Consider the following 12,574-nt stretch of genomic DNA (forward strand, 5'->3'; position numbering starts at 1 on the left):
TCATGAAACGCCCCCTCACAAAGCGGGAGGAAAAATCCGCTTGTAAAAGTGAAATATGTCCCTAGGGATGTTTACAGGGCTGGATCTCTAGAGGAGATCAGATGTCACCAGCCTCACCTTTCAGTCCAACTCGACCAATCAAAGCACATATTAAACAACAGATACAATAGATTATTATATTATATTATATTATATTATATTATATTATATTATATTATATTATATTATATTATATTATATTATATTATATTATATTATATTATATTATATTATATTATATTATATTATATTATATTATATTATATTATATTATATTATATTATATTATATGGCAGAAATATTTCATATTTGAATTATTTGTGTGTAACCTAGACCGCTATTTCCTGATATCATACACTCCCTCAACACACTACAATAATACACACAAAACCACGAAACACCACACGCTACATCACATACTCCGTCCAGCCTCTGCAATCATTGTTTAAATAATGTGTAGGATTGCATGTTTGAGTGGCACAGAATATGTCTGTGCAATATGGGGAGATATTTTTAGTTACACTATGAATGACATAAGTTTGTGCGATCGCTGTTCTCAACATACATAATACAGCACAGATATTAGCAGTAAGTACGCTTGCCTGTCCACAATAGTCATGTATGAAATGGAACAGGTGGAAACATTTACAGCAGTAATAATTTAAAACAAACTACTACAAATACACACAGGCAGTCACAGTGTGCAAAGAGATTCTGCTTTACGGAATAATCTGAAATTAGGTTAAAATGTGTCTGGAGCAACATTGTTGCGATGAACAAACACTTTTTGGTAGATGAATTATTCCTTGTGAGGCTGTTGCAGGAGTGTGTTCAAGCGTACCATGGTGTTTCTTCAACTATGGACCCTTTTAGATCTGTCTCATCCATCCATCCATTTTAGAAAATATACTTATTTAAGAAAAAAAAAAAGATTTAATTCAGCTAATAACAACAATGGACATAAAATAGAATTAAGTAATTTTTGACTTTTTTTTTTCATGGACAATTTTTTCCCCCCAACAAATCGTCTTTCCACCACATTTCAAATTATGTATACTGTTTATTAATATTCTGTGAGAAAATTACATTTTTAAAACTTTTGGAATAAAATTGTATTTATTTATTTATTTATTTAAGCTAGGCTACTAGCATTTTGTGTATCTTAAAATACAAAATTATATATCATGTATTTATGTATGTATGTATTAATTTTTTTCATAATTTTACTAAATTACAGTTTTGGGATATGATGCATAATAAAAATATTCTGTTCACGTGACATTTAGCATTATTTTTCATTGTTTTGTTCTCACATCACATATTTTGCCTCAAGCATGCTCTTCAGGGACACTGTTGTCTCCTTGGCAAGCAAGTGTTGTACATTAACTTGATAAATTAATAACAAATATTGAAATATAGTTTATAATTTTTTCAGTTTTTATTATTTATTTATTGATTAGATTTTTTTTTGTTTAATGTGGCCTTCATATAAAAAAATACAATAGTTGAAATCTGCAAGGTTTATTAAAAATCAACTCACATAAGAGACACCCATATGTACAAGAATCCAAATCCCTTAAACCATGGCAAAAACAGAGCGTATTGATTAGATGTAAAATGAAAACTATAAGAAGGGGATACAACTTAAAAACATGACCAAAACACAAGACATGGCCTTGCACCCTCACATTTCCAGCCCTTGTTAAGACATTATTTCTCACTGTCACAGTGCAGTAGTTTTCTAATATGTATGTCTCTATTGCTGAGAAATATTTTCAATTTGAATGTGCTTTCAAACCTACAGATGGAGCGAGAAAAACCCATTACCTTTAGCAATGCATCTCTTTATACATCTGGTCTTATGAACAGTCAAACAGGTTAATGGTATGAGAACATGTGTCTGCGTTCACGGCATTGTTTTATAATACCTGCCTGGAATCTGCTTACAGTGTATTGCAGTGCAGTGAACAAACAATTGAGTGCATAACTACGACTACACACACACAAGCATAGTGAATTCAGTGAGATATTAAAGCCATCCAAAAAGATCGATAACGAAATGAAAGCTTAAGACCTGCTAGTATAACACAGTAACTTCAACAATAGCTTTGTGCTCGTCTCGCTACACTTCTCTGTAGTAGAATATCTCTTATCATTTTTTTATTCCCTCTTCCTTTCTCCCTCTGTCTCTCTTCTGTAGGATATGAGATATAATTTGATATAGAGAGTTATAGATATTGTCAATCTCATGAAGATCGTTCTTCCTTCCTCCAGAGTTTAGATCCAGCCCTGCAATATCACACATGATTTTCAAATATAAAGACCTTGATTCAGGTGTGTTCCACCTGGATTCGTGTACTGAACCAAACACATTTCATTATGAATATAAAAAACTTCAAAACAGTGTGTCTTTTTTTTTTAAAGTCAATTATTGGTGTATATTTCATGCTGTCTCTGCTGGCTTCGTGTGAACCTCCTAAAAGCATCTGTGCCCATGTTTGTAAAACTATTTAGCTCATCTTTCTGAATGTGTATATGAATATGTTTATGCATTTGACGGCTCTTCTTCTAAAAAGCTGATTTTAAAGCTACACCACAGGGGATGTGCCTTCAGAGACAGAATGACTGTCAGTTTCCCTACAGACATTTGAGATCTTTAAACAAGAAACTGTTTGATATATCAGTGTGGGATTGTATAATTATACAGTTAAACTGGCTCTTGAAATCTGTGTGTTTTGTGCTGGCATATCAAAAACTTCCCATCATCATCATCATAATGACCACCTGCAATTACAGTAATGTGTTGCGATAAGTTATTCAGAATTTAAATAAGAAAGCCTTTTAAATTGTAATTCCCAAATTTGAAATTAACTTTAATAGTCAGGGTAGCGTCATATTCCATTTTTGACAGGAATGGAAACGAGGCTGTGAGGGATAGAAGTACAATGCGTTCAATGGACTGTGTTGTTGTTTAACAATAAACTGATTGTTCAGCTGATGAAACTTTTTTTCAAATATAAACATATAATCAATAGATTAATAGTTGGTCAGTATTCCGAATTTTGTCCAACCCTGATAAAGTCTGTACATCAAGAAATTGCAAGTAATGCAAATCCATGTTATTAGAAGGGTTCACTGTAATGATAGCTTTGCGAAGAATATAAACCTAGAGATCTCAAAACCAGAGCAGTGATGCATGAGAGCCCAAGACAGAGAGTTTCTGGAGACTAAGTGAGCTGTCTTGGTAAATCCGGCAAACACCATGAAGATATCATTAACATACTGAGCAATTAACAACATCTCTTGTGGCTGGTAAGGTGCAGAATACAAATCTTTTTTCCTTCCATCCTGATGTTTTCTGATGCATCAAGCCTGTCTCCCTGTCGTCTTGTGGTCCCACGATACAGGAAAGCCATGGCCCTCTCATTCCGATAACACAAATATTTGCATTTGGCATTTACAGCTGATTTGGGCGGCACTCCCTCTGAGCTACGCAATGTTTCCCTCACAAATTGAAGGTTTTCCATCTGTAATGACTGAATAATATAATTCACCCTACTGAGAGGATCCAACACTCACAATATTTACATCTTGACTTTTCAATCAGCGGAGTTTGATAAGTTGGTATTAAAACAAGCAGAGGGGAAACCACACAGAAACTGAGAGAACATCTCAGTCTAACTGTAAAACAGATTCAAAACTAAAACAGGAAAAAAATAATAATAAAATAATAAAAATAATAAAAAATAATATATTTAATATTATTACATAAACATTTTAAATGTTCCATATTTATGGAACATATAATGAAATATTAAATATCTGTCTATAAATAAATGAGATAGACAGACAGACGGACAAACAGACAGACAGACAGACAGACAGACAGACAGATAGATAGATAGATAGATAGATGGAGTGAGAGAGGGAGAGAGAGAGAGAGAGAGAGAGATAAAAAAGCCAAATAGGAAACTGTTAAATACAAAATTGAAAGATAGAAATGAAGACCTGGGAAGAGAGAGGGAGAAGAAGGAAAAAGTGGGAGGTGAGAAAGCGAGAAATTAAGACAAAGAAAGAATAAAGAAACATAACTCCCCTAGGACAAACACACACTCCCAGACTCCCTGATTCGAACTACTCTCAGGCGCTGTGTGTGTGTGTGTGTGTGTGTGATGCATGATGAGAAAGAATATGGTTGAAAGAATAATTTCTCAGCTGAGAGGTTGATCTCTCGGGACGGTTGACATTTTCACATTTCACACACACACACACGCACGCACGCACACACACACACACACGCACGCACACACACACAGAGCACAGGCTGCTGACCAGCAGTGTCAGCCCCCATTTTGACCCAGTCAGGATGGATTAATTTGATGTGAGGTAATGTGTGCGGAGATTGAATTGATTGGCTGTTTCACCCTGCGCTGCCCATCCACTGAAGGACAGAGCCATTCCAAAAGCAACATAAAGCATGCTCTGTTCTGAAGGATATTTCATTCTAGTCCTTTACAACACAGTAGTTCCATTGCTTAGCCTGTTCCTCATGTTCTGTTGCCGGTCAAGGTTTGTTCACACAAGATCTGATGCAATTAAATGACACAAAAGTACAGAAAAAAATCTGTGCTGAAACTATTCGCACCAAGTCCAATTCGGATTTTTTGTACAATGCAAAAATCAATTTATTTAATCAGTATTTTTGTCTTGCTTTTAAGGAAAAAAATCCTACATTTTATACAATATATCTTGAAATAAGCTAACTGTATTTTTTTTTTTTGTTGTTGTTTTAAAAGTAAATACAAAAATATTATTTGAGATTTATTTACCCTTATTTAAGGTAAAGAAGGCAAAATCATTTCAATAGGGTAAAAAAAATATAACTTTAAGATATAGTCTTTGAAACCATTTTGCTAAATTTGCAACTAAATCTTGTTTTTATGGATGTTTAAAAAATATACTGGAAATCTAAAATAATATTACAAAAATATTTATTTATTTAATTATTTATTTACCGTGCCATCAGTAATTCTCTTACTAAATTAATTGCTCAGCATTCCAACAAACAAACCTAATAACTGAATTAATTTATTTTTGAATAATTATAGTCTAATATTTCACATTCAATGTGAAGAGAGTTCATAGACATCTAATGTTTTGTTTAAAATGTCATTATTGTTTCAAACACACCTTTACTTGTATGCCAATTCCATGTCTCTGCACTTGTCTATTCTTCATGTTTATTATTAGTTATAGAGGAAGTCCAGCAACAGAACTATGATGTCATGGTGTCCATATCCAAAACCTTCATATAAACTGACTGCACAAACAGCTGGCTTTAGAAAACTGGCTGGCTTTAGTTTTTTTTTCCTTAAAAACTAAAGCCAAAAACTAAGGGCACAACTTGCTTTCATGACAAATAAATCTGGAACAAGCAAGTGAGATTTGGAATAGAGGACCCAGCACAGATTTAGAGGTTTTATTTCAGGCGATATTAAAAAAAGCGCCCCAAAGCTGCAGTATCGATCTATGTGCAAGTCCACATAACGGTCTCTGTACTAAAACTCCCTCCACAAACAGGGATCAGAAGCTTTATACTACCTAACAATTAGAGGAGTATCCCCCGTAAACATGTCGGCTGATGCTAAAACCCGCTCCAGCCATTAAGGGGCATGTTCAAAAGCTCAGACTAAATTTCAGCTGAAGCCTCTGGTGTTTGTAGGGTGAAACCCACTAAGCTGTACTGATCCACAATAAACTGTTTTGAATGCTTCAGACAAAGTTGGTGGATTGAAAAAGATCAAGAGCGATCTTTGAAAAAATGAATTCAGACAGGTTTTTTTCTTTTTTTTACTTATTATCAGCATTTTTCTCTAATAGAACTCTGTGTTTTTTCTGTCTTGCAGTTTCAGTTTTAACGTTTCAAAGGCATGTCTACAAATTTCAAACACTCGGAAAGAGAAAAACACTTTTTCATTGATGTGATATTGAGATAGTGAGATGGTGAAGATCTCTGCCGGATTTTCAATCATTTTGACGGCCTAGCAAGTAGCCGTCGGGCACCCAGAGCGGTTCTGTTATAAATTTTTTGGTTATGTCTACTTTTCATCTCTGTGACCCTCAGAGCTTTAATTAAAGTTCTCAAAAAATACTGGGCAAAGCTTGTATGTTTTCTGCATAAGTAAAACAGGCCTAGATTCTTTGGACAGACTAAAGTATTGCTATAAAAATAGCTAGAAATTATGGCTATAAATTTAACTTTTTAATTTATTTCAATTAGCTATATAAAGAATAACACAATAAAAAATTAGCGCAATTAATCATGCCCCCTGACCTGAGTGCAAAATCCATAATAAAAAAATTATCTTATACTGTTAAAAATTATTTTTCGTAATGTAAGTTGTATATAAAATAAAGATTATTGGAGTATTTCAGTCTTTCTACTTCAAAATGTGACGTTTAATTCAATGTGTTACCTGTCATTTGAACTGTGAAATTTACTAGCAATTTCTGAGTGAAAATTGTTTCGGCATCACATTTTTTCAGTGTACTACAACCATAGAAGTTAAACTACTTTTAACTTACAAGACATCTTAAAAACATCTTGGTCATGGTGCAAGATACTAAAAACACTGAGAAAAAATTAAATATGTCCTTCAAAAAAAAAAAAAAAGTAATTAATTTTAATGTAATTAAATTGAAATAAAATGACAAATTATACTATATTTATTCATTTATTAAATGACTTACTAAATTATTTAATAAATTTGTTCAAATAATCTTATTAAAATGTATTGGTTAACAACCCAACTAAAACAAAAATAAATAAAACGAAACTGTACATAGCATAACAGCTGGAAAGTATGTGCATGCGGTAACAGACTGTGGTGAAATGACTGACTGCAGGTGTGCCTGTGTAAATGAGATGCTGACTGCAATGTCATTCAGAGACAAATGTTCTTATGAAATGTGTGTGTGTGTGTGTGTGTGTGTGTGTGTTTTGTTGCAGTGCACGTGAAGGCTGGCACATGTGAGGTGATTGCAGCCCACCGCTGCTGTAACAGAAATAAGATTGAGGAGCGATCACAGACGGTTAAGTGTTCCTGCTTCCCAGGACAAGTCGCTGGAACAACAAGGGCTGCACCCTCCTGTGTGGATGGTAAAATGGATCTTCAGTTCATTTCAACTATATTCAGGCAAATAGTGCTGAGTTTTTAATAATAGCTTAATTCACTTAAAGTGTTTGTGCTGAAAATAATGATAATGACTTAATTTAAAAACTCATTGCGCTGCACTATTTCCATGCATTTAGTGTCTGGATGAACTGGATTGTTTTGAAAATGCACCTTTATATATACAAGATTAAAGAGTTAAATGAGAAATTGTGCCCTTTTACCCTCTCCCTATTTCTCTCATTCTCTGACTTTCGGTCTCTCAGCTGTCTGGCTGTTTCATTTAATATTGTGTCAACACTGACCACTTGACAGAGAAATCGATCGTTATCTTATTTTGCTTGACTGTAAGCTCAGGAAAAAATAGCTCAAGTGTCTCTACACACAACGTTCTGCGTGAGAGGAAATGTCAAATAAGCCATGTTTCACCCCATCTCATGCTTCATTCTTTCTCTCTGTATCATCTCAAATAGCTCCTCATCTGTTTGCCATTTTCTTGCTTCTGAGCTGATCCACGATCCTCTGTATTTAAAGAGGTCATGTCATATTTTTTTTCCTTTTTCTGCCATTTTATTTCTTTCCCTGGAGTCCACTTAAAATTTTAACCAAGATACTAAAACACTCTTAATTTATAGGGCTTAAATTGCATTTTAATGGAATTAATTACATTAATTACAATTAATTACTGATGGGTAAAAGATGGATGCTTTTGGTTGTTTGGTTGTCTCATCTTCCATCATAATTGGCACATTTTTAAGATGCCATGTCAAGTTGAAACAGTTCAGCTTTCAAAAATGCACCCCTGGATTCAGTTGTGCTCCATCCAGCTGTTTTTGACATAAGTACACATCCTCTTTAAGTACTTATTCTGTACTGCCATGTTCTCGGTAAGCATGATTTGGCGAAGCGTGTTGCCTTTAGTAGTGCATATGTCAGGGAGCATGATTTTAAAAAATTACGTGCACTAAATTAACAAGTTAAATCGACAGCACTAGGAATTTAGTTGTTCATGCCAATTTTCCACCCTTTGTCCAACCCTATAAATTAAATTAACAGGCTGCTTTTGCTATGACCTCTAATGACCTCTTTTACGATTGACTAACATATCTCTTTGCAAAGCCTACACTACATTGTGAAAAGACAATCTGCACCGAAATGTTTTGGGACCTATACATTTCTCATGGCTAGCCTCTTCAAAAGTATATGCAGAGTTGTAGGTGCTACACCCATCCAGGAACAACACAACATTTTGTCTGATTTGTTTTCCCCCATTCCATGACATGACCCCTATACTTATAGGAAGTGAGAGTTTCTGTTTGTACTAACCGTAGAGTACTTGTTCATGTTTCCTGTGATGTGTGTGTAGCATCTATAGTAGCTCAGAAGTGGTGGTGTCAGATGCAGCCGTGTTTGGATGGTGAGGAGTGTAAAGTCCTGCCCGACCTTACAGGCTGGAGCTGCAGCACAGGAAACAAGGTGAAGACCACCAAGGTTAGTATACACTCCTACACACACACACATGTACATACACACACGTACACGCACACACACACACACACACACACACATACACTTAAAAACAAAAGGACTGTCCTTTTGGCCTGTGGGATGCCGTAACTTTCAAAGTTGTCAGGGTTATTCATACTCTCATTTCTAAATGACAAAATGCAGAAAGTGCAATACTCCAGCATAAAACACATCACACAGAAATATTAGTTAAAACAGTCAATATTTAGTAGATTGATTTCATTTATGTTTTTGTTTTTTTCCATAATTTACTATAATTATAATAATTATCTCATTTAGTACGTCATGTATATTTTTTCCACTGGGCTTGTGTGTGTGTGTATTTTTTTTTTTTTTGAAATATACAAGCAATGCTACCTTAGAATGTGGCTAAATGTGTCTATTAGTATTTAAAATATGGTCTAGATAGGCAGCACACTAGATTTTGGAACAAAGCCTGTCTCTCTTTCTCTCAGTGACCTAATTCCTGTTGTTGTGAACACGCTCCGTACCATACCTTAGAAGTTCATGTGGAAAGAGTCTAGAGTTTGTTGGAACTGACATCAAACAAAATACAGCCTGATTTAAGGAAGAAAAAAAATAACAAAACAGAGAAACAGAGACTACCCCTTTTTATGCTGCCAATAAAGCTTCTTGAATTTTGAGAGACAGAGAAAGAGAGAGACAAGCACAGCAACAAACACACAAGCACTTATGTTTTGAGTGGCAGATGTGAAGTGACTGACTGAGACTGTTCTCAACAGAAAAAATTCAAAGGCAGAACAAAGCAGCAAATAAAATTAAGTGACCAGAAGACTTGATGTCAATACTTATTCTGATCTCTAGTCACTGGAGAGCAGGGTACAAAATGAACTCTTGCCAAGTGGAAAATTTGAGGGAAATTATTTAAAAAAGTTTTTACTTTTTAACAAAAAATACATGGTTTATATATATATATATATATATATATATATCTGGCCATGAATGTGCACTATGCATTAGGCTATTTTATATTTTACTATATTGCATTATTTTACCATACTGTATGATGCACATTCAGGCCAGTAAGAAAGAAAATGAATTATGTGTATTACTGGCAAATTTTGTCAGTTCACCCGACAATTGATAGGTGTGACAGAAAGTTAATTTTGGACTCTGCTGGAGAGGAAGTATTCAGGACTTGCAATCAAATTATGCACACTCAACTACATATATTAGTATTAATACAATATTAACCGGTAGAATGTGTATTTTCCATACACTGCAGTTATGAATATTGAAACTCCAATTAAAAGTTTTGTCAAATATAATTTCTTTATACTTACTTAGCCCCTACTCTGTTTTACTGTAGAGAACAATACATGGAGACGTTTCTGGAGAGTTTTCATATATTACTGTAAAAATGAGAGTCAGGGTGATTTTAATTATTTTGTTAAAGAGTTCCATAAAAAAATAGAGGAAAGCAGGAGAGAAGGAGAAGAAAGGGTCTGGTTTGATCAATGACTGATAAGCTATTCTGTGCCATCATACCTCTCATAACATAAAATGTGCACATAACACTGATCCATTTTTCATCACAGTGAATTCATCTGAACCTTCATGTGTGTGATGAAGTTTTTTTTAATGAGTGTTATGTTTATTTAGATGTAGTGAAATCTTCATAAATGAAAAAAGGCCAGATGGAATAAAAGTGTGTGTGTATGTGTGTGTGTGTGTGTGTGCGTGTGTTAAAATGAGTTCTTATATTACTTTGGACCATGCACACACACAGCCCTCTGTCAGACCTTTCTATCACACACATGCACACACATTCTATCTCTGTCTCTCTTTTGACTTGAGCTCGTAAGCAACCACCTAATGTTCCAACAAACACCCAGAACACCCTAACACCTGCATAATAACACTGAAAACCACCCAAAATACCATATAGCCTCATGGCCGCACTCATATTTTCTTAAGACTTATATTACAGCATGTACATTGTCTTTTTATGTGAAAACAAAAAAAAAGTTTATTTACTTTATGAATCATTTTTACCTTTGAGAGCATCCCAAAGCAGGTTTTATCAGGTCCTATAAAAGTATAGCTACATAAACCCACACAAACACATTAATTCTCATTACAGATGCAACTGTGCTCAGAATGAGACCTACAGCACTGAACCTTCAGCTCTTTAACTCAGTCTGAAATGTTTTAAAGTGATCTCACTTCTCTAAGTTTGTATTCAGAATTGGACCACATGCTGATCAAAACTTTTAACCAAGATTAATAAGTGAACTTACAGTACATGCAAATGATACATCACATTAAAAGAAAGAGGAAACAAGGGAAGGAAGCTGTAGATCTTATATATTCCAAGGACCTACAGTGCAGGTTTGTAAGAATATAAGAGAGGAGAAATGAAGAGTTGATTTGATCAGTTATGGATGTTTATAATGACTGATTAGCATGGCAACTGTTCGTTCTATGCCAGCACATCTCTTGCAATATAAACCTTGCCAAAACTGAAAGAGACACCGGGAAGAGGAAAGCAAGAGGAAGACTGAGAGGGTGGATCAAGTATCGGGCATCATGCCATGCCGCTCTCCTCAGTTGTCCCTCTGTGCCAACTTGGAAGGCATGGTGTCAAATTCTAAATGAATGAGTTTGCTTGGGTGCCAACTGTTTCACCCACAGCTCCAGCAGGCCATGCCCATCAGTGACCAGGACAAGAAGTCTGTGCAGATAAATGTCAAGCATTAATGAAATCTGTACTAACAGAGATGGAGAACCAGATGATTTCTTCCTCTGTACAGAATGGGGCCATATAGTTCATAATGATTAATATTTTGGGGTTACTGGAGTCAGATGTGCTGGTAAACACAGGTGCAGATGTGTCTAATGGGAAAACACCAAAGTGTCAAACCTAAACTCTTCCTTGTTCCCTATTTCAGGTGACCCGATAGTTCTATGCTCCAAGCAGACGGGGACAAAAGTGCTGAAAGTGAAGACTAACTAGAGACAGCATTGAGCTTCAGCTAACAGGATCGATCTGTATTAGTCAAAGATTATTTGCAATCAAAACATCTGAGAAGCAGACTGATCTCCGGAAATATATCCACCATAAACATTAGGACCATCCTGAAGTTAATGTGTCCTCCTCAATGGACCCCCTGGCCTTCTGGACACTCGATCTTCTGGGTGTGGACCCATAACCTCTGGAATGTGTTGGCTGGGGGGTCTCAATGTACGTATGCAGTTGTTGTTTTTTTTTTGTTTTTTTTATATTTACAGAAGTTTGGATCATCTACACCAGTGCAGCCCAATGGAGTTTAAGCTTTTCAGCAACATGCTCTCCTTCCTTGCCCTTCAGTTCTTCCGACAATTCCATAATCATTCCTGCTCTACCTGATCAGAAGGCCTGATCATTTCTTGTGGAATCCTTTAAACAGCATTTAAACATGTAAAATCAATCTGGACCTTTAACGGACTCATCTTCTGTATATTGTTTGTTTCTAAATTAAAGCTTTTCAACCCCACAGTCTGAAATAAAATAATAGATGTACCAGTATATTCTAGAAAATGTTAAAGTGTAAAAGATCAAAGTGTTATTCTCAAAACAAGAAGAATAAAGGTTATCACTTTTATTATCAATGTTTTTTTATCCAGCCTGGTAACTGCTATTGAGTACATGTGTCAGTATTATATTCAATAATTAAAAATGTCAAAAAGAATTTTTCTCCGTACTCTAATTTCAGAGGCTGCAAGCTATTGAAAACAAATAGCTTGTTGTGCCACAAATAACATGATTTATTCATTTTTCCTCCACCGATACTGATACGCAGGAAAACAACATAATCAGCATTATATATGTATCA

General features: G+C 35.0%; 1 protein-coding gene across 1 annotated transcript in view; it reads left to right on the plus strand.

The window, feature by feature from the left end:
• Positions 1-12,263, plus strand: part of tafa3b (TAFA chemokine like family member 3b) — a 79,914-nt gene extending 67,651 nt beyond the window's left edge. The window contains exons 3-5 of the mRNA XM_016517023.1: positions 7,049-7,198; positions 8,578-8,702; positions 11,651-12,263. Coding sequence (XP_016372509.1) covers positions 7,049-7,198; positions 8,578-8,702; positions 11,651-11,662 — 287 coding nt within the window. The 3' untranslated portion in view covers positions 11,663-12,263. The remainder of the gene's footprint in view (positions 1-7,048; positions 7,199-8,577; positions 8,703-11,650) is intronic.
• Positions 12,264-12,574: the final 311 nt, after the last annotated feature.

This window comes from Sinocyclocheilus rhinocerous, unplaced genomic scaffold (assembly GCF_001515625.1).
Source record: "Sinocyclocheilus rhinocerous isolate Xijiao unplaced genomic scaffold, SAMN03320098_v1.1 scaffold1168, whole genome shotgun sequence".
Classification (NCBI taxonomy): domain Eukaryota; kingdom Metazoa; phylum Chordata; class Actinopteri; order Cypriniformes; family Cyprinidae; genus Sinocyclocheilus; species Sinocyclocheilus rhinocerous.